At 48.5% G+C, this 21,269-nt stretch overlaps 7 protein-coding genes and 1 non-coding gene across 8 annotated transcripts; 4 read left to right on the top strand and 4 right to left on the bottom strand.

Moving 5' to 3' along the window:
- Window positions 1-2,757: 2,757 nt before the first annotated feature.
- Window positions 2,758-3,664, top strand: HD556DRAFT_1306584 (Alpha/Beta hydrolase protein; the record flags this gene model as incomplete). The annotated part of the gene is made up of 3 exons (XM_041299930.1): window positions 2,758-2,884; window positions 2,944-3,350; window positions 3,416-3,664. 3 exons carry the CDS (start codon window positions 2,758-2,760, stop codon window positions 3,662-3,664), a joined length of 783 nt encoding a protein of 260 aa, XP_041162551.1.
- Window positions 3,665-4,950: 1,286 nt separating this feature from the next.
- HD556DRAFT_1356831 (uncharacterized protein) lies at window positions 4,951-5,585 on the bottom strand. The gene is made up of 2 exons (XM_041302503.1): window positions 5,462-5,585; window positions 4,951-5,364 (listed from the first exon to the last, which is right to left on the bottom strand). The coding sequence occupies exon 2, from the start codon at window positions 5,252-5,254 to the stop codon at window positions 5,030-5,032; it is 225 nt and encodes a 74-aa protein (XP_041162550.1). The 5' UTR covers window positions 5,255-5,364; window positions 5,462-5,585; the 3' UTR covers window positions 4,951-5,029.
- A 1,085-nt stretch (window positions 5,586-6,670) lies between these two features.
- Window positions 6,671-7,554, top strand: HD556DRAFT_1440998 (Alpha/Beta hydrolase protein; the record flags this gene model as incomplete). The annotated part of the gene is made up of 2 exons (XM_041306203.1): window positions 6,671-7,270; window positions 7,330-7,554. The coding sequence occupies 2 exons, from the start codon at window positions 6,671-6,673 to the stop codon at window positions 7,552-7,554; spliced, it is 825 nt and encodes a 274-aa protein (XP_041162549.1).
- A 3,203-nt stretch (window positions 7,555-10,757) lies between these two features.
- HD556DRAFT_1233516 (uncharacterized protein) lies at window positions 10,758-11,516 on the top strand (the record flags this gene model as incomplete). The annotated part of the gene is made up of 5 exons (XM_041297600.1): window positions 10,758-10,846; window positions 10,899-10,971; window positions 11,024-11,075; window positions 11,128-11,344; window positions 11,402-11,516. 5 exons carry the CDS (start codon window positions 10,758-10,760, stop codon window positions 11,514-11,516), a joined length of 546 nt encoding a protein of 181 aa, XP_041162548.1.
- A 547-nt stretch (window positions 11,517-12,063) lies between these two features.
- Window positions 12,064-14,361, bottom strand: HD556DRAFT_1356786 (uncharacterized protein). The gene is made up of 6 exons (XM_041302502.1): window positions 14,161-14,361; window positions 13,990-14,095; window positions 13,834-13,933; window positions 13,428-13,734; window positions 13,264-13,374; window positions 12,064-13,211 (listed from the first exon to the last, which is right to left on the bottom strand). Exons 1-6 carry the CDS (start codon window positions 14,212-14,214, stop codon window positions 12,432-12,434), a joined length of 1,458 nt encoding a protein of 485 aa, XP_041162547.1. The 5' UTR covers window positions 14,215-14,361; the 3' UTR covers window positions 12,064-12,431.
- Window positions 14,362-14,820: 459 nt separating this feature from the next.
- Window positions 14,821-14,892, bottom strand: HD556DRAFT_t48. Its single transcript has one exon. It is a non-coding gene; the product is annotated as a tRNA-Met (tRNA).
- Window positions 14,893-15,769: 877 nt separating this feature from the next.
- Window positions 15,770-17,945, bottom strand: HD556DRAFT_1440995 (Bestrophin, RFP-TM, chloride channel-domain-containing protein; the record flags this gene model as incomplete). Its single annotated transcript, XM_041306202.1, has 12 exons — window positions 15,770-15,942; window positions 15,992-16,022; window positions 16,095-16,114; window positions 16,185-16,193; window positions 16,248-16,293; window positions 16,382-16,438; window positions 16,493-16,541; window positions 16,589-16,670; window positions 16,724-16,778; window positions 16,832-17,475; window positions 17,529-17,668; window positions 17,725-17,945. The coding sequence occupies 12 exons, from the start codon at window positions 17,943-17,945 to the stop codon at window positions 15,770-15,772; spliced, it is 1,527 nt and encodes a 508-aa protein (XP_041162546.1).
- Window positions 17,946-18,645: 700 nt separating this feature from the next.
- On the top strand, window positions 18,646-21,239 carry HD556DRAFT_1233418 (uncharacterized protein; the record flags this gene model as incomplete). The annotated part of the gene is made up of 10 exons (XM_041297590.1): window positions 18,646-18,853; window positions 18,913-19,304; window positions 19,354-19,499; window positions 19,552-20,283; window positions 20,340-20,425; window positions 20,485-20,594; window positions 20,656-20,749; window positions 20,807-20,929; window positions 20,991-21,018; window positions 21,098-21,239. The coding sequence occupies 10 exons, from the start codon at window positions 18,646-18,648 to the stop codon at window positions 21,237-21,239; spliced, it is 2,061 nt and encodes a 686-aa protein (XP_041162545.1).
- Window positions 21,240-21,269: the final 30 nt, after the last annotated feature.

Below are 21,269 nucleotides of genomic sequence, written 5' to 3'. Positions count from 1 at the left end.
TGTGGTATGTACCTGGATCCTGGGTTCCTGCAGGCTTAATTGTATCACGCCACAGGTTTGACTCGCCGGCTATCCCGGGGTGTGGGACCTGGTCTGCAGAGGGCGGCGGTGATTATGCCAACTTGAACAGCATGAAATGAAGCAACGGGGAATACGAAGAGCTAGAGCTGTGAATTCGGGCATGCGTGGGCGCGCGCGTATTGCAGTGGCAGTGCATGCTTGTACTGCCAGCTGTGCAGATCGGCATAGTGAAGTTCTAGCCTTTTGGTATTGACGCAGTCGCTGTGCAGCACGGTCCGCGCGCAAGAAACTTTAGGCGGTTTGCGTCCAACTCATGGCTTTCAGCCTCACCACGAGGAATCCTCGTCGTGATCGTGATGGTGGCGTGAAAAAAGCGCCTCGAAGTACCCAGTACTTGGCTTGTAAGGCACGAGAGTTAAAGGCAACGAGAGAAGCAACCAGGCAACTTCATATGTGAAATTTGAGTCTGTTGGAAACAGGTGGAGTGAGCATGGAAGAGCTTCGAAGGTGGGTTGGGAAAGGGCAAGGGAGCAATAGGCGATATCGTTAACCAGGTACATACAAGGATTGTTCCTGCCGCGGTAGAATTAGCTAAGAGGGCTCTGAGCAAAGTTCGGTTTACCTCCAAGACCATAGACTTACCTTGAGCTTGTGAACTTCTGCCACAGCCTGCCACGCGTATGAATTTGCTTAGGTGGCACGGCGCGTGATCCTGGGACCCGGGATTGAATAATTGACCAAGTTTGATAGCACTGTCAGGCACGGAGCTACTCATGGCATGTGAACTTTCAGTCATTGTCTCTGGACCCGAAATCCCATTTAAGCTGCATAAATAAACCATCACTTTTTACAGAATACTGATCATATCCGCCCCCCGAACTTTATTCAAGCTCTCATGAAGCTCTCAGCACTCTTGTTTGCCCTCGCCTCCGCTTGTACCGTGTTGGCTACACCCATGGTTAGTCTATCTCGTTGTATGAGAAATTCATTATTCGCGTGCTAATCTCTCCTTCGCACAGCCGGTGGAAACTGGTTTGGTAGCAAGAAATCCATTGGTATGTAATCTGTGATCCTCATCTTCTATGTGCGTTCATTTACCCCATCCACCCAAAGCCTACCCCTCCAGACTGGAAGCGGGCTCCCGCGCAAACTGCAGACTGGAAACGGGAGGTGGATCATCATCATCTTGCCCGACAGAGTCCTCCAGACTGGTAAACACTCAATACCACAGTGATGAACGGGCAAGACCTTGTATACATCTACCCAATTCATCACTCTCCTTTGTTTTTCCCGTATTCAATCTGTGAGTTAGCTCATCATATGATTCGTATCGTTCGCCTCCCACTCACTTATCGTTGTCTCTCCCATGAATCTAGTCTTACAGAAACTCATCTTAAAGTCTTGGTCTCGTTTTGCAGTACTATTAATCGATCTGGACATTTTGCGTTATCCATAGAAAAGGGCGGGCTAATTGTGGTGTGGGTTACTACGGAGTAATCTGTGTACTCTTAGGCGGTAGGCGACAGGGACGGACGCTCTTGTACCGCGGTTGTACGAGAAGTCGTATTAACCTAGCGATTGTACAACGGCGGTCTACAGATAGCTTGTAACCTTCCCAGATATTGCATCAAATTTGATCAATGCCGATTCTCATCACTCCCGCTGATTCTAAGGCACCTCTGTCCCAACTTAAATTTGCATGAGAAACGATCAGCTTTCGATATTCAAAATCAACCACTTAGGATGACGCGCTGCCTCCGGTCACGGGCAAATTAAGCTCATGGATCATCAGAACTCCGAGATTGTAGGACCAAGGAAGGATCTGCGGCGCAGTTCAAGGTACAGCTAGTCAGACTTTGACGAAAAGCTGCGCCCCTGTCAGGTGATTTCATGCGCCAAACACGGGCACTGCAGCCACCACAAAACCAGTGACCGCAACCAGTAGCTGTGTCATCTGATATCGTTGGCCTGAGGCACTGATTGACGATATTAATGAACATTGATGCAGCACACGAGGACACGACAAAAATACGCGGTGCCCCTATGCGTACCATGACGACATCAATATGGACCATGAGCTATTTTATTAAACCCTCCACTCTCTTTAAATGAATTATCTTCCGTGCTAACTTTGTCTTGTAGTCACGAATTCAACATTTAAGCGCTGCGTTGGCCGCAGCGAGCCTGGGACCGCCTCGGCTCTGGGACCCCGTGGACGACAGCAAGAGAAAAAGCGGAGTGCAATGCCAGTGATTACTGTAACAGAACCCAATATCAGTGGTCATGGCAAGTCTATCAAAAGACAAGGATACCGTCCGCTCGACACGTGGCATAGATCTCCAAGCGATAAAGAACCGAGACTCTAGAAGTGAGTCCACGCAGGTGGCACCCGTCTCATCCAATTTACAACAGCAACGCGACAGTCCAGGGGGCATCCAATGTGTTTAGTCGAAATCAGTAGTCCCACCTTGCAAGTTGCCTACCACGGAACACCGGATCGAAAACAAACGTTCGAGTCTTCCTTTGTAATGCGCGAGACGGTCCGTTTACCGTCCGATCTCGGTTGCGGAATCTAGAGTTTGTATTCTTATCCGTGGTATGTCTTTATTTCGACCGTGTAGTTTCATGGCCTTGTCGGAGCAGCATAAGCTCAATTTCTATTCCTGTGCACTGATTATTAAACACCATTAAAGCATGGGAACTTTTGAGTACCTTATAGTTATTCATACCATCACCATGGCCTCTGTTCCATCTGCAAGTCAGTGGGGATCCCCTATTGCAAGCAAGAGAGCACTCCTCATACATGGTGGAAACTCGTCTTCGCACACGTTCCACCGTGTTGCATCGATGCTTGCGGCCAAAGGTGGGTCTTCTTCGCTTAAGTATTTTTACAGCGCTTATCAATGCATGATAATATCATAGGATACTTGGTCGTTGCTCCTAACCTCCTTGGACATGCTCTCAGGATGCCTGGAGTTGACTTTCGAGCCCAGACATTGGCTGACGACCTCTTGCCTTATCTTCAGGCTGCTGAATATGATATAGTCATCGGCCACTCAATAGGCGGACTCGTAGTACTATCGCTTCTCAAGTACCTGCCGAGAACCAGGCCCGTCTCAGTAGTTCTCATCGATACATCCGTGGAGTTAAGTGCGGAGCAAATGGCAGTAGTTCGGAGAGCCAAGGTACCTAACGATGTCCGAGCCAAACCTAACCCCACAGTAGAAGATTACATGGCATCGAACCCTCTATGGACAAGAGAGGATGCCATTTGGAGATCGTTGGGGATCCAGATCGGTAGAGCGACCAACTACGATGATCACATGGATGTCAGTGTTTGCGAGTAACACTCCTGACTCGGAATCAACGATACTGATACTTTGCATTGCTACAGGGTAACATGCCATGGTCGTTCTCGCATTTGTTCGCAGACAGGCCTGCTGCTGCCACATTGACGATTCTGATCGCAGATCCGCAATCTCAGGCTAATGGTGCTTCGAAGCTGGAGGCTGTTGCAAAATTCAAGGAGGTCAGAGCAGTGATCGTTCCGAATGTCTCGCACTGGATACATTATGAATTCCCGGAAGTGATCGTTGAAGAGGCGCTGAGGAATATCGGCGAAGAGCAAGGCGATGGCCCGTAAGAAAGTTTACCTTCCCGGAATTATCGTGCCATTCCATTCCTCGGCTCCCACGTCAGCGGAGGAAGATCCGTACGTTTATGTCATTTTCGCTACCAGCTCTTGCAACCTTAATTTTATCGTAATGGCGGGGACTCCTGCGCCGCTGCAAAGTGGTGCTGGCATGATTGAATTTGGCAACTAAACCTAAATGCACTTACGAACAACAATACCTGGTATATATAAAAATAATTGCACTGATTGTCGGACATTGAGAATCTGTGCGGCTTCGCGGCAAGTAGAAGTGTAACCAAAAATCCACCATACAAGGGAGCAGCGAGTAAGTGAGAAAAACGGCATGAGATATCGACCGAGTACATGTCAGAAGTATCGACGAGAATGAGCATCAACTTGTCAACTTTGTAGCTGGCGTTCTGTGGTTATGGAGAAGAGAGTTGTTGATGTGTCTCCCGGTAGGTTATGCTACAATGGTCGTAATCAAATGAATACGCTCCTGCAGGTTCTGCCGAAATTTGTGCTATCTGACAGCGATAACAATTGATCAGAATCGTGTCCATAAGTGTATGCAGCATATAAGAGTTACTCATCGTCCTACAGTGTTCCCCATCCTCAGAGATATCATTCAAGGAACCCCTCAGAAGGTTCCATATTATCTCGCACAAAAATGTGATTACCCTTCCTTGCTGTTGTTATTGCTTTGACAGCATCTGTGTTTGTCAGTGCACGTAACACCAAGTGGCAACCTTGTCAAGTACCAGACTTTGACTATTGCTGCAAAGGCTTGGTTTGTCTCGATGATCCTGTGAGTATGAGCAGGTTGTTGTACAACCAGGATTCAGCCACATGACTCATCTGCACGCCTAAGGATGGAGGTGACAGCTGCCAAAATGTCGAATGATGCAGATTTCTGCATTGACATGAATTGTGAATTTTGCGTGAGTATGAGCAGGTCGCCGTGCAACCAGGATTCAACCATATGACTTACCAGTGTGCGGCGCCTCAGAATGGACGTATGATCCACGTGCAGTTTGAAAATCGAGCTGACAGCCCGAGCAGGCCGTCGCAACAGTGATGTTTCTGCTTTCGCTTTGGTATCATGCTTAAAGGTGCAATACCTAGTTCGGAGACAATCAGTATAGTAATTTGTGGACAAATTTTCGTACTGCTCGAGCAGTTAATGTGGATGTCTGAACTTATCTGAAAATGATCGAGCGTGCCCAGTCTTGCTCGTGGTCCACTAAGCTGGAGTTTGAGAGACTGTCGGAACGAGCGATCATTGCTTGATGATTAATATTGGGAGGCCGTACGAAGATTGAACGCACTGCACAGACACTCTTGAATCTGTTCGTCTAACGTTAGCCTTGTAGACTAGCGCGTGGATCTCTCTCTGTGTGATGGAGCCAACGAGACACCACTTCGTTGCCGAACGTGATTCGTGACAAACATGTTGTTCTCTGGTATGCAGTCGAAGTCCAAGGTCATACGGGAGCGCGTATTATGATGAGAGTGACAAAAGAGGGTGACAAAGATAAAGATAGAGAGGATTAATATTACTGCCCAGTGCCGCACTGCGCACTGCGCAGTGATTGACATCAAAAGGTAGTGTGGTGTGGGACTCGGTGAGAGTTTGAAAGTGGTTCTCCTCACCGAGCGAGCGTTGGATGGGATGAGGGTATTGATTATGTATATAACCCTAAGTGAAACTGATTCAAATAACGGTCAAATATTGAATGAGGTTCAAAGAAGAACGGACAGTATTCAGTACTGTGTTGACATACCTGCAGACTCACTATTACTTACTAGTACTCTTTCTGTTGTCTTTGCTTCTTGGTGCTCACTACTTTCGTCAACGCTGTTCCTTGTCTCCGAGGAAGTATAGGGTCATCGGGGTATGCCATGGAATTGTTGTGGGTGTAGAGCGAGTTGTGACCATATATAGCTACTATATATTCCAGGTATCTTCGTCGAAGCGCATGCCGAGAATAAGAATGTGTATCAACTTCCTCACTATGCGGCAGTTGCAGGGTCGCCAGCCTACTGATGATATTAGTAGGCGAATTGCAGGTACTACACGATTTGGGGAGCAACGAGTAAGTGAGAAAAATGGCATGAGATATCGACAGAGTACGTATCGAGAGTATCATCAAGAATGAGCAGCAACTTGAACTTCTTAACTTTGTCGCGCCACTGGCAGGGTTATTGCAGGTTCAAATGATGAAGCGATGAATGAGAGGAGACCGGGGATAAGAACGAGCGTTCTGGGGTTACAAAGAAGAGAATTGTCGATGCTTGCCAGCAGGTCACCTGGTACAATGGTCGTAATCAATCGAACACGCTCCTGCAGCAAGTTCTACCGAAATTTGTGCCGCCTAACAGCAATAACAATTCTGCCAAATCGATCAGAATCCTGCACGTAGTATATGCAGCATATAAAAGCTGGCCATCGTCCTACAGGGTTCCCCCATCCTTAGAGATATCCCCTTCAAAAGACTTCCATATCACCTCGTACAGAAAATGCGTTTCTCCCTCCTCGCCGTTGTTGTTGGTTTGACAGCACCTATGTTTGTGAATGCATGTTTGGCCGCAAATCATGCTTGCAATATAGATACACCAAATGACGATTGCTGCGGTAGCTTGCTTTGCTTAACTAATTCCGTGAGTATGAGCAGGTCGCTGTGTAACCAGAACTCAGCCACATGACTCACCTGCGCGCCTTAGAGTGGAGGTTTGTCCTGTCAGTAGTACTCCGTTGGAAATTGTGCAGCCCAAGCGGCACGTCATGATAGTAAGTTATATTTTTGCTTTCGCTTTGGTATCATGGCTGATGGTGTAATACCTAAGCGTTGCACGATGCCGCTGTGAAGTCATTGCGGAAGAAGATTTCACTTCAACGAGCGGCGTCCATTATAAGCTCAAATTCCATTCCTGTACACTGCAGCTGATTATTAAACACAAGTCGACGCTTGAAGCATGGGAACTTCTGAGTACCTTAAAGTTATTCATAACACCATGGGCTACGCATCGGCGACAGTCCCGTCTGCAAGTCAGTGGGGATCCCCTATTGCAAGCAAGAGAGCACTCCTTATACATGGGTTAAATTCGTCTTCGCACACGTTCCACCATGTTGCATCGATGCTTGCAGCCAAAGGTGGATCTTCCGCGTTTGTATTTTTACAGCGCTTATCGACGTGTGATAATATCATAGGATACTTGGTCGTTGCTCCTAACCTTCTTGGACATGCTCTCAGGATGCCTGGAGTCGACTTTCGAGTCCAGACATTGGCTGACGACCTCTTGCCCTACCTTCAGGCTGCTGAGTATGACATAGTCATTGGCCACTCAATGGGTGGGGCCGTGGTATTATCGCTTCTCAAGTACCTGCCCAGGACCAGGCCTACCTCAGTAGTTCTCGTCGATTCATCTGTGGAGTTGACTGCAGACCAGATGACGGTTCGGAGGGCCAAGGTTTATAACGATGTCCGAGTCAAACCTAACCCCACAGTAGAAGATTATATGGCATCGAATCTTCTATGGATGAGAGAGGATGCCATTTGGAGATCGTTGGGGACCCAGATCGCCAGAGCAACCAACTACGATGATCATATGGATGTCAGTGTCTGCGAGTAACACTCCTGAATCAGCGATACTAATAGTTTGAATGGCTACAGGGCAACGTACCATGGTCGTTCTCGCATTTGTTCGCAGACAGGCCTTCGGCTGCCGCGTTGACGGTTTTGATCGCGGATCCGCGATCTAATGGTGCTTCGAAGCTGGAGACTGTTGCGAAATTCAAGGATGTCAGAGCAGTGATTGTTCCAAATACCTCGCACTGGATACAGTATGAATTCCCGGAAGTGATTGTGGAAGAGGCGCTGAGAAATGTCGAAGGGTAAGATGTTGCAAATGTCATGCCATTATATTTACATAATAGAAAAGCACACATTTCAAGTAGCGCTCAGCTTTGATGTTCATCCCATCCCAATGTTTCTGCATGTAACAATTGAGTCCGAGCTGTCCGAGCATCGTACCAGTATGTGAACATATGACTTGAATGACCGATTAACGCTACCTCGAGGATTTCATCCAAGTCATGCTCCCGTTGCGGGCTTGCTACCATCTAAAGGCAGCAGACAAACCGGTGAGTTCTGGTCAACTTTCGTCCCTCGTATTTGATCATGAACCGTGTCAGACAACACCTTACAGTAACGAGCTATGAAAATCCTGAATCCTCGCGATCCCGATCATTGTGAAGTCTTAAGTTCTAGAGAAGCTCAACCCCAAAAATCTGATTTCGAAGCACCAATTCGAAGGACGTGGCAAGACTTTGTTTTCTTACACGACAACATCTACATCGTGAATGGTTTCGACGACGACACGATGCGCAAGTGGAACTCCAACACATGACCTCTTGTCAGGAATCACGGAAAAGCAAGGGGGGAAGGTGTGCACTAGTGCTTTCTCCGGACGGCAAGACGATTGCATGCGGGAGAAGTGATGAAACGGAACACGGACTGAAAGATGACGCAAGATGCTTGGATGGGTTACGACCAAATATGGTTACTCTAGTGGTTTCCCAGCGGAACCACAAAGAGCAGAAAGTGGAGAAGCGGAGGCGGTGTCTAAGCAGAATGGTGTGTCTACTCTTGCATATTCACCGTCGGACAACTCGAACACAATCTGCATTTGGGACAAGAAGACAGGGGAACTGGTTGGTAGTCCCCATACGATAACTTTTTCGAGGTAAACCTCGTGTTTTGTCATGCAAGTGCAGTGTTGATGATAATCATCCATATCATTTTTGGCACCATCTGGTTCCTCTTATCGTCCCCGGTGTCCCCTTTCCATTATCCGCTTCTGGAACATCTTGATCGCTCATCGGCGCTTCTAGATAGCAAGAGAGCTTATTACGCAACGACACCTCAGGCGCAGTCTGTTCGGTGTCACACATGACCGAGGCCCGTAACAGTTTCCGCCGGAAGAAAAAAAACAAGCGAGCAGTCTACTAGGTGTTCCTCGTTCTCCTGTATACATGACCGAACCCTACAGAGGCTCTGGCTTGCACGTCACCCTGAGAGCACCGCTGATGCTCAGACTAGTCAGCCATCAACCACAGCTCAGTTGGATTCTGCAGCGTAGCCACACTTGATGTCACGGCCACGTCTCCCCCAGACACCGGCGGCAATACAACGCCCTGCTCAAGAAGATTGCTATGACTATGGTTGTTGGGACAACTATTGCCTTACTCTCTGGTGCATCCCTCATCGCCTCTTCGTATTGTTTCCTCCACACAGCCTGTCGCCTCATGATATCAACTTGGCAGGTGCTTTTTGTTGTTCCTGTATCTCGATCTGTTTTCAACGACTTTGCTTGACTACCGCTCGTTTTTCAAGATTTCATTGGTTTGTTTGGGTATTCATCCCACGATTTTGATGCTACCCCTAGAATCTGCATGCGGCTGATGCTCCGCCCAGTAGATTATACATAAGATGATTCTATATTCCAAGGCATCAACTATGCACCAAATCCATCCATCCTCTCTCTCTAGATGTTTTATCTACACGGCGGGATGCAAACGAGACGCTTGTGACTTCGTACTGGCGTTTTAAAATCATGATGCCACGCCCCGAACAGAGATCCACGGAACATCAACTTCAAACCAGGGTAAGCATAATGTTAACAATCATGAGATATGCAGCAGCCCAAGTATCCCCATGCACAGCATACTATCTTTATGCATGAATATAATCCTTGTGCAGCACCAAAATAACGTCAGTGCTTGCTGAAGTGGAATAGGACGAAATAAGTATTAGCGAAGCTGGGCATCGAGGAGTATCGAGCGTGTATCGTGTGTGATATCTGATTAGTACTTCCATAAGATGTAGACATCAAAAGCGAGACCTCAGGAGGTACTGTCATGAACACAGGGCAGCCTGCCGCTCCCCGCGCCTGAGCCACGACGAGCCATGTGCGACGCGACGATAGTGTGTTGCCCTGGGCATACATACTGCCGAAGGCCGTTCATCGGAATAGTAGAGACTAGTGCATATTGCATTATGGAATGAGTCATACATTGACACCATCGATGAGAGGATGAAGTTGGTATGAAAGTCGAACTTGTGAGCCGGGGTTGCGATAATTTCGAGGATGTCACGGTGGACCGGCAATTGGCAAAACTAATATCTGAGAGGCATGTGTCCGATCTGCTCCATGAGTGCGAATGGTCACGAGAATGCAATGCTGTAGAGTCCTCCAAAATAATGTCACACTTCCGGCGGGAAGCCCGCTAGCAGCTGCACTGATATGATTCTGGGATCCCGTAGTAAGACTGCAAGCACTGAAATGAACCCTGATACCTGATGTGTGCGGCAGACGCCCCCCTATCTCGCTAACAACGTGCTCAATATTTGCCCGGTAGTGTGAGGATTTCTTGGGCTTTCACAAATAAATCGCTCCACTGCTACCATGGTCAGGGTAAATGAGAATCGAAGGTCGTCGTAGACAACAGACAAAAGAAAGGGACTTACACAATCTATTTTCGCAGAGATGATCGCAGAGAATGAAAGTTGCACTTGTCTCGATGAGCGCCTCATGGACAAAAACAGCCTGCAACCGAGTGGCGATCACTAACACGTTTCGAAGGTGCGCTGCCGAGAAACTCCAAAAGACAAGAGTTCATCTTCCCTTTCATACACCTTCAAATTCCAGCATCCCTTACAGCTTCCCTCACCATTCCGCAAATTCCTGATGATTACGCCTGTATTTTCTGCAGCACATTCTTCTCGATGGGAAAACGTAAGCGACGACAACCGTCGTCGCCCGCGTCGTAAACGAACACGACTATCAGATGGATCGGAGGACCAGACAGAGACAGACGTTGACGTTGATTATGAACCTTCACCTGCACCGCGTAGAGTGAAGCCTTTGCCTGCCCATGTGCATGGCAATCATCGTCAACAGTCCGACGGAGAGCTCCCTCCCACACAAACATCTACAAAAAAAAGTTCGCACGGTCAGTACATACCGACGGGTGACGTGGCCACAGCTTGCAAGTTTAGACCTTCTCATATACCACCACGTACACTCAGATTCTGCAAAAATGGCGGTAAAAACGCATGCTTGGATTACCTTTTGGTTTGTCCTCACTGCGCCTGTCGTCCTCTGGGACGCGGGATACTGTTTCATGCGGTAGGTATCCTTACCTTTGTCTCATGCTCTCATGTTAACGGGATCATGCAAGTCCACGATCCATGCTTGGAGGAGACCTCCACTGGATCTGGAAACCGTACGAAATTTACCAGAATATTGATTATGTGAGTGCACTTCCCTAACAAATTACGTCCTGTCATCGACGGCCTTCACCAGGTTTATGGTATTAAAGCTCTAGAGGAGAATAATGGGTTCACAAACGCACAATGTGCGTGCCTTTGGTGCTTAATTACTCCGACTCACCAACTCCCCTCCTTTAGCTTTCCTCAATATCGTCGAGACATTCATGAGTCTCGCATACGTGTACTTGGCACATATCTCGGGCTGGTCCCCTGCCCCCCTCATCGGGTTTGTGACAGCGAGCATGACGTTGTCTAAAACAGTTTTATACTGGGCACAGGAGTACTATTGCGGCTTCTGTGCCATCGGACACAACACCGTGTCCGATCTAATCATATACTGGATCATACCCAACGGGTACGTGTGTTCGTTTTTTATTAGTTTGACAGGTCATAATGGGTCTTTTCGGTGTAGATTATGGATCGTTGTCCCTAGTTTGATTGTCGTGAGACTAGGGAAGGATCTCGTTGCCTCACTCCACGTTGCAGAGCGCGCTGCGACCAAGGCTGCTTCTGGAAAGCAGAAATGATGGATTCCCCAGACTATCGGATCCAGGACGAGGATGGTTTATTTACAGTTATAACCTATCGATTTATGTACGCCTGATTGTGGTATCTATTGTTCTGGAATGGACTTGGCTTATTGCTTGCGTTTTTTGATGTAATTCAGTCCGGAGTTTGTCGCGTGGGTCGCGCCAGGTGATCCCTCCCATGCGATCGAGGATTTATCCTTCACACGTCTCTGATGATGATCGCACTTTGTCCTTTTGGATGGGGAATGTCCTCTCTTCAGCACCCGATCGCGGCCTTGTTGTTTTGCTCCTGATCACCCGTGCATCATTAACATAACGACAGGCGAATACAGTATGATATAATACATACGGGTCAAGCCACCGCTCTAGCTCAAAGGTACTCATCCTATATATGCGAGCTTTTCTCGCATCCTCGGTGGCGAGACGAGATGCGACCAAATGGATTCCACGGAATCGCCAGTGTACATGAAGATCCTTCGCTTACTTGGGCTTCTCCCCGAGGACGAAAGGATCCTACAGGATCATGCGTGTACAAGGATAATAATATTCCACGTTTCATTCCACATTGTGTTACATTCAATAACTATACATACACCAAAGAAATAAAAAGTCCGGAGAGATGCCTCACTAATATGTCACAAAACAAAAACGAAAATATCGAGTGGCGCAATCTCAGAAGTATGAGACAGCGACGATGACAACAACACAACAGGCAACAGGAAAGATGAAACAGCCCAATGCCAGAAAGGTGAGCGTGAGGTATGCGGTGTGTTTAATAAGTACACGATGAGTGGACATCTGTTGTCGTTGTGAGAAACGAGGCTAAGAAAATGAAATACTTCGTTTGCGTGTTTGTTTGATGCGCGCGGTCGATCGAGGGCTTGCTTCTTGCGAGCCTATACCAGGAGGGAATCAATCCATCTCCATGTCCATTTCCATACCATCCCACTGTTCTTGAGACTTCTTCTTCACCATGCCCGAGCCAATACCCTCCTCCTCAACCTCCTCAGGCACGCTGAATGACAACACAGCATCCTCTTCCTCGGATTTCCACCTGAACCGTGTGCCGCTCACCCGCCCGTGGATGTGCATATTCGCAGATGCGATATCATCAACTTCGGCAAGCTCGCCGTCGTCGCTTGAATGAGAAGAAGCAGACATCGAACGCACAGACGAGCGTGGGTGGGACCATCCCGAACGTGAAAGGGATGCAGATGCGGACAGGAATGACGAAACGCCGTAAAATGAGGATGAGGTCGGCGAGCCCCAAGACTCTGAGTGCACGCTAACAGAGCCAAGAGCCAATAGGTTCCTTGCGTCGGCATCTGTAGGAGCGGCAGGGACTGGCACTGGGGAGCTTGGCGCACGCGAGTTCGGGGTGGTAGGTACGCCCAGGAGGCCTGGACGCAGCTGTGTGATGCCACCTGGGCCGGTGGCTTGGGGAATGGAGTAGTCGTGGAGACGTGGTCCGGTTGAGCCTGCGCGGCCCGAGCTGCTGAGGGCGGAAGTCGCCGGAACAGAGCTGGATATCGGTTTCGAAGGAGACGAAGTGCCAGATCCTTCGTGTGCGCTCCCGGGAGCGGGAGGCGGGACTATGCCGCCAGAGAGAAAGGTAGGCCAAAGGGAGCGATCTTCGGGAAGTGATGTCCCGGTTGTAGACGAGGGTGAAAGATGCGACAATATGGCGGCAGCCTAGGAAATTTTTATTAGCACCTTTGTCAGCTGTCAAGCCAGGGGTAATGACCTCCAACAATTGGACTTGCTGATGTTTGCTAAGTACAAACTTGGAGGCTTCGCGCCACTGGGGTGTATGTTCCCACCGATGTTTAATGAGACAAGAAGGATGCCGGTAGACCTGAGGCTCGTGGTCAATTTCTACTTGAACAGTTCAAGGTACGAAAAAGCTACCTTCGAGCAGCTCTCGCACGTAAATATTGTGCCGCGCTTCTTTCCGTTCTTCGCGACACCGCCGTTCGTACCCAGACTGCTATGAATAGGAAGCGATGCCGACAATTCATTGTCGTCAAAGCTCCCGCCTTGTAGTGCAGCATCAGACCCCTGCACCACAGCAATGTGATCAGGTCCTTGTGCTTCAAGGACACTTCGGGATACCGCGTTCAGGGAAGTGCCGTGATGGATATTACTGCTCGGAGGCGAAGAGGAAAGAGACAGGGTGGCAAGTGAGGATAAAGCCGTGCTCTGCAGGGACGCTGGTCTAGATGCCAAATTTGTGATGAAATTCGGATTAAGGCAGCGACAGCACATAAGGTGGGGGAGAAGAATAGGATATGGGGAAGCTAAATGCAGAACTTACAAAGGTCGTGTAGCTGCATCTCGCGCATCGCTCAGTCTCCTTCTGGTCTTGCCAGTTGACGACAGGCGGCGGTGCTTGGGACCAAAGTTGGTCCCAGATACTACCGTGACAAAGATTGGTAAGTACTTTGCACCGCAACATCCCACATCATCGTACCATGCAATGGTTGGACAACTATGTCCACAGACTTTGATACGGATATTGGCGAAGCACTCGCGGCAGCAACAGAGAGGGAAAGTAGACTCAGGTTTGAGTGATCATTCTGGTAGGATATGAGTGAGTTTTGCCTCGTGGAAACAGCATAACGTGGAATGACGATTGACTCACGGAATTTGGGGAACTTGCTGGTGATGGAGAGCTGGAATCCGAGGTACAAGACATGATAGAATTTACAAGAACTAATACAAGCTCATGACAGAACAGAGACAAGGGAACACGATGTTCACAGATTGGCGCAATAGTCTCGCATATGTGCCACGAAATTTCAACGTCCGCCAAAAATTTGTTCCCAAAGGGTCCAGTGACAGGGCGCTCGCTACTGCGCAACAAAGGCTACGACGCCGCCGACAATCCTTACAAAGTGCTGAAGTACCTTAATCGGTCATCCCTCTCTGCAGAGTTACAGGTCTATATAAGCTATATCCTGGGGTTGATCTGCCAACAAGTAGTAGTCATCCATATCTGGCTCGAATCGGCATTCCTTCCGACCCACACCAAAATAGCGACCGCGGAACTTTATTGCATAAGGACCTAATGGGCTTGTACGACACATGATCCAAAGCCCAGCCGGACTCCAGGCTATCCAAATCTAGCATGCGGCAAACGATATGCACGACAGACGATGAAACCATGTAAAATAAGAGCTGGACAAAGTTTTCTGGACTACAATGGGAATCATGTGGTTGTGCCTTGTTTGTCGGCAGCTTTGAATGCTAACAAACCACAACAACGCCCAACTAAAACATAACAAAAACACAAATATATCTTTAGCAGCAACTGGTTTCGATCCAGTGACCTCAGGGTTATGAGCCCTGCACGCTTCCACTGCGTCATGCTGCTGTGTATTTCATACCCAGCAATGGCCTAATTGATGGTCTGGGCATATATATCTATAGTTCTACTTACACCGAGTTCAACGCGGCAACCTCCCTACGAGTAGAACTTCGAAACACCCATATACATACATCAGATTTCTGAATCATTGTTGCATGTAATACCACAAGTTCACTCTTCTCCCGCACTTCCAATATGCAATTCACAAACCTTGTCCTGACCTGGACAAACGTTATCTTGTGACTTGCAGTTGAACTCGATATACAGCTATCTCGAAGATAGGCGATGTAATCGGCGGCGGCGAGTTAGATACGCATGTTCTGAAAGAGCTCTAGAAGTCTAGAACAATTGAAATGGAGGAATCCCCTATCAATTGCATTATAACAGCACTAAGACACTGCATTGACGGAGCGCTCATTGCTACTATTACTAAAAAAGCTATCCTTGTTCGTCACCGCAAGAAACTTCTATCAGGCTAGACTAGATAGCGCAATTGTGAGATACGGGCAGCTTGAGCCATGTTACAGCACTCCAAACCTTTGCAAAACTTCTCATTCGCACGACACAGCACAAAACCCTCAATCCAAGTGATCCAGCGTGATGGCAGTGGTGCTAGATCGGACGAACAAAGAGCGAATAGCATCAAGCACAACAGCAGATGCGGAGCAGCAGGAACAGCAGATGCGGCAAGTCTTGAAATAAATCATTTCTGTTGGAATATTAATGTCCAATGAAAATCTATGAACGGTTCGACGACATTAAACACAGCAAAGAGAAAGGCACATAGGCGAGGCACAAAAGCAAGCAATGCAGGAGCCGCATGTATGGAAGCCTAGGACGTACGCATACGTACCCCCTTTTCACAAGCCACGAGATGCCCAAATCATTGCACTCTAAGCGCATTTCGCATCTTTGGCACACCCCGTTGCACCCACTCCGAGGGTGACACGCGTTCCTCTGTATCCAAGCTTGCAAAAAGGAGGTCGTTCTCCTCGGAGAACGCCCACACACTAGGGTCAGGTGCAGGCATCGCCATGATAGCGAGAAGTTCCTTGCCTGCATGGGGATGTCAGTGGCGGTCCTGCGCGAGTGCAAGCGTTCTTACGTATTATGTTGTGTACGAAGTGATCCATGTTCTGAAATTAAAGTTTGTCAATATCAAATTACCTGAGCATGTCCGAGGCAGCGATTGACCGGACAGCGCGTACCAGATCATTTTTGTCATATCCTGGGTGGATTAAGCGCATCGATATTGAGTATGCCGGACACGGGCCCCGTTATCATGGAACAGAACTTACCAAAGGGATCTGGGAAGGTACGTTGTGTCGGATGATGCAAAGTAATGAAATTACATCACGCACTTTCGATCTCTTCACCGGCAACAAGGAAGCCAAAGAAGATAAAACTCTATTTTATAAGATAAGCATTGAACGATAGGGAGATGCGACTCCGGACAGGCGTGTGATGTGATGGCAATGATCCTATCAGGACTTACCGCGAGAACAGTGGCAGGGATCGTGACCCATTTCAACGTTAACCAGACCTGGAATGGCTATAATTGTGGAGGTCGTCAATGGCTGCATGGGAGAGGACAGATCCTCCGTACCAAAGCCAAACAATACACAACAGTTACTAGCCACAAATGAATGGAATATCTATGCTAAAATGAGTTCCCCGCGAGAGCCATGATGTCAGGGCTTACGAAAATGGTATTGGGGTAGTGAGGATCCTTTCCAGACCAGTTAGAGCATCTACAAGCTGGGTAATTGTAGCGAGTAAAACAGCTGCGGGTTCAATAATAAGAAGTCTGTACATTTGGGGACAGCGGTGAACGGACTGGTAGTTGGTGCATCGACAACCTTGCGAGATTGCAGGGCAGAGACGTAAGAACCCTAAGGTACCAGATTCAGATCTTGAAACACAGAACGTTACGGAAAACACCAACCAAATACAACGAGATTTCTAGAGGAATGTTGGACAAATGTTGACTGCCCATCATGGCTCTCCGTTTCGCCGCCCTTCTTCCTTTCACAACATCCCCGTTCTTACGCAGCCCATCCTTAGTCAGCATCCGGACCAGTAACGAGAATGGGAAGAAATCTAGCAGCGAGTACTTGGGAGGATTCATAGCAGGGAATAGGTCAACGGGGGCCGTAGAAAATTTTACGCCCCTTTGGGGACGCCCGTCGGTGTGAAGTATCTTTTCCGTCGCAAAAGTCGCATCCCGGAGCGAAGGTGTAGGAGCGGTAGCCGGAAGCGGAAGTTGACCCGGAGCCGGTGTTCTCCTCGTGAGTGATCCATGGAAGTGCCCCGAATGTGGTGATGCAGGAACACCATCACTTGTGATACTTGTCCGATCGAGATCGACGGAGGAAGGGATTGTCGGCGGAAACGGATACTTAGGAAGGAATTTAACCAAGTAATACAGATCCTCATAGTAGATGCCGTCTTCGCCACGCAAATAATGCTTAACGGCGACGGCAAATGCTTCGAGCAGGTTCACGACGGTTTTCTTCTCGATCAGAGTCTTCGATTTGTATTCCTCATTCTGCTGGTCTGTGAGTGCCTGAGCACTCGGATACGCGTTGTCTATAAGCGGGAGATCAACCATCATCGAAGATAGCCACGAGGCCAGTGTGTACCTGGTACGTGTAACCACACGGTGCGAGCGAAGGTACGGCTTCCAAGCACAATCTGTGACCAAAGCCTTCGTCCCTCATTGTAACGTTCGAAACTGGAAGTAGTCCTGTAGGAAATGACAAAACCAAGGATAGTACCAAATCTAGACAAGAGCTGTAAATGACCTTGGCATCTCCGAGTATGAGGAGTGAGACATACACGGTGATAAGAGTTGGCTGCAATGCTAGTAAGCCATGGCCCTTATAGTTGATCACGCAGATAGCAGTCGACCAAGCACCAAAGAAGATTAGGATGTGCCAGCATCTGAAGAGGGCTATGGCCAACAACGCATTCCCAAACAAAGACCAGGTATTAGACGGTCCTAGTGCGTCCGAAGAACTTGGATTGTGAATATGAGCGCCCTGGTAATTGAAGGACATGAGAACCTGTCAGTACACCCGCACTGCGCAGTGGGAGGAGTAAAACAAAAATGAGAAGCGGCATCGGCATCGGGTAACCCGGTGGTTTGTTCCTTCAGGGTGGATTACGTAAATGTGATTACGGGGCCTGTAGCATCACTTTTTATCATAATATTTGCTTTTAGCGACGAAAATTTGGACATGTTCTGCAAGTAATTGTCATGCAACGGTATATAAAAACAATATATCTTTCTCACCAGTAGAGGCCATCTCTATGGACAAAAATACTTACGTTGGAAACTCGGCGAGATTTTATGCAAATACTAAGTACAAAATTTACACAGATCCGGCGGGGGATGGGGTGGTCGTTAGGCGCGTACAGCTGGGAAAATATCTCTGCCTGCAACCAAGACCTTTTTGAGGTAGTACTAGGACCTTATAATCAGCAAGCCAATACCGTCCAGAGCGTGCATAATCTTACCTGTTCTTTTGAGTCGAACAAGATGACCATTCCGCATCAACAAAGAGAACAATAGCAACCTCAAGGATTTGGCGCCACGCAGCGCTCAGAGTCCGAGTCAGCCCGTTACATAACGTTTCCAACTTAAGGCGTTAAATATTTCATTGGACCAGTGACAGCTAGGACACAGGTGATTGGCGGAGAAGAAGAGACTGATCTGGCAGGAGATTATCTGACTCGGCGATCAACGTGACCAGCGGCATGCGAGTCAGATCAATTGGTTTCTCCACTACAATCTGCACATATCCTCGAACTCCTCGAAACTTTCATCTGTTCGTATCAACGAGGCGTTACAGTCATTCTGATATGTCGGTCGTCAATAGATCAGTCCATCCGTTCGACAAATCCCGTCTGGATGCTCTGCTGAATCGCAGATTTTTCTATGCACCAGCTTTTGAAATCTATGGCGGTATGCGACACATTATTATTGTGATCTACAACCGTGATATTGACAACCTGCATTCACAGGTGTTGCTGGCCTCTACGACTATGGTCCACCAGGCTCGTCATTACAAGCCAACATCATGGCGGAATGGAGAAAGCATTTTATCATTGAGGATCATATGCTAGAACTCGATACCACTATCATGACCCCTGCTCCCGTCTTTGAGACATCTGGCCACGTCGCTAGGTTTGCAGACTGGATGGTCAAGGACACCAAGACCGGCGATGTCCTCCGTGCAGATCACCTCGTCAAAAGCGTCCTAGAAGCGCGTCTTGCTGGCGATCGAGAAGCTCGTGGGTTGGCTGCCCAGCCGAAAGATGATGAGAAGGACAAAAAGAGGAAGAAAAAAGCGAAGACTGTTGCAGTTCAGCTTGCAGATGAGCTTGTGAAAGAGTTTGAGAGTATCCTTGCCCAGGTGCGTCATTAATCTCTCGTGCGATGCTTCTTCATAACTCTGGCAACAGCTAGATAACTATTCTGGTCCTGAAATCGGCGAGCTCTGCCGAAGATATGATATTCGTAACCCTGATACTGACAACGAGGTTGGCGAACCTCAGCAATTCAATCTGATGTTTGCTAGCAGTATCGGTCCCACAGGTCAACATCCTGGGTAAGTCCACTCTCCGTCCGTGTATCAGGGATCTTGAAACACGTTGTCCAAGTTACCTCCGGCCAGAAACCGCTCAAGGCCACTTCCTCAACTTCTCTCGCCTTCTCGAATTCAATAACGGTCGTGTGCCGTTCGCATCCGCTCAAATTGGTCGTTCCTTCAGAAACGAAATCTCTCCCCGCGCTGGCTTGCTTCGGGTTCGAGAGTTCACCATGGGTGAAATCGAACACTTTGTTGATCCCGAGGATAAGAGCCACGAAAAATTCCGCGAAGTGCGCGATACCGTGCTCAGCCTCCTCGATCGACATGTGCAAGTCAGTGGCAGTACTCAAGTGACCCAGATGACTATCGGCGAAGCTGTAGACAAGGGCATTGTAGCAAATGAGACACTTGGCTACTTCCTTGTCCGCATCCATCTTTTCCTTATTAAGATTGGTATCAACCCCAAACGCCTGCGGTTCCGCCAGCACATGGCGAACGAGATGGCACACTATGCTGCGGATTGTTGGGATGCAGAGATAGAGAACGCGACAGGGTGGACCGAGTGCGTTGGTTGTGCGGATCGAGCTGCCTATGACCTGTCAGTGCACTCGGCAAGGACTGGCCAGCCGCTTGTTGTCAGACAAGCGCTGAAGGAGCCGATAGTGACCGAAAGGGAGGTACCAGAGTTCAACAAAAAGGTCGTTGGCAAGACTTACGGGCGCGATGCTGGCCTCCTGCAAAAGGTCGTCGGTGAAATGGATGAATCCCAGCTTACCAAGCTTAAGGGTCAACTTGCCCAAGGGTCCGTATCAACTTCTATCCCTCACCTTCATAGATTCAATTGGGCTCTTTGTACAGCCAAGCAACAATTTCGGCCGAAGGGAAGGAGTTCACCATCACCCCCGATCTGCTAGCGATCGAACGCAAGACGTTTAAGCAATCGAGTGCGCTTGCCTTTTGTGCCATGGGTTCGCCCGATTTAACCTTTTACTATTTCTTGCAGTTCGCGAATTCACACCAAATGTCATCGAGCCTTCATTTGGCTTCGGTCGCATTCTTTATACTTTGCTTGAACATAGTTTCTGGTGCAGAGAGCAGGATATAGAACGTGGGGTGAGTATATTGGTCAATTATTTGATTAGGTGGCCCGGGGCTTACTTCAGGATGCCCGAAGGTCCTGTCACTGCCGCCTGTGGTCGCTCCCACGAAAGTTCTCATCGTCCCTTTAAGTGCCAAAGAAGAATTCAGTCCCCTCGTCCAGGAAGTTTGTGCGTCAAAACATCTGTTTTTGTACAAGCACCCTCAATGTTAACTGCGGGCTCCAGCCACCAAATTACGGAAAGCTGGTATCTTTTCTCGTGTAGATGATTCTAATACCTCGATTGGCAAACGCTACGCCCGCAACGACGAATTGGGGACACCATTTGGTGTCACACTGGACTTTGCCTGTGAGCATTTTTTTTTCATGAGCTCCGCTGACCCTGCAAACTCTAATTCGACCACAAACAGCTGTCCAGAACCGGACGATGACTCTCCGGTACGTCTGTGGCGGTCCGCGGCCGACGGTCGGCTTCTTTCTTGTGACACGTTTGACTGACTTTACCTTCTCCATGTAGTGAGCGCGACACAACAGACCAGCTCATCGGCCCCATCGACAACGTAATTGCAGTTGTCACGGACCTGGTGCAGGGCACTATTGACTGGCCAGCTGCGTGTAAGCGCCTGCCAGCATACGATGGTGTACAGGCCGTCGACTAAATTGGAATGGCTTGAATTGATGTGTAACTA

The sequence above is a fragment of the Suillus plorans genome (assembly GCF_016647745.1).
Source record: "Suillus plorans strain S12 chromosome Unknown HD556scaffold_16, whole genome shotgun sequence".
In the NCBI taxonomy this organism is placed as follows: Eukaryota; Fungi; Basidiomycota; class Agaricomycetes; order Boletales; family Suillaceae; genus Suillus; species Suillus plorans.
The sequence above is the reverse complement of the archived record's forward strand: the minus strand, read 5'-3'. Positions and strand labels throughout refer to the sequence as shown.

Bases quoted from the DNA above. Each gene is read 5' to 3' on its own strand.
- HD556DRAFT_1356786 (XM_041302502.1), bottom strand. From the start codon at position 14,214: ATGTCTTGTACCTCGGATTCCAGCTCTCCATCACCAGCAAGTTCCCCA. The intron at 13,934-13,989 runs GTACGATGATGT...TTGTCACGGTAG, and splicing joins AGTTGTCCAACCATTGCATG to TATCTGGGACCAACTTTGGT. The intron at 13,735-13,833 runs GTAAGTTCTGCA...TTTGGCATCTAG, and splicing joins GATGCAGCTACACGACCTTT to ACCAGCGTCCCTGCAGAGCA.
- HD556DRAFT_1356831 (XM_041302503.1), bottom strand. From the start codon at position 5,254: ATGTCAATCACTGCGCAGTGCGCAGTGCGGCACTGGGCAGTAATATTA.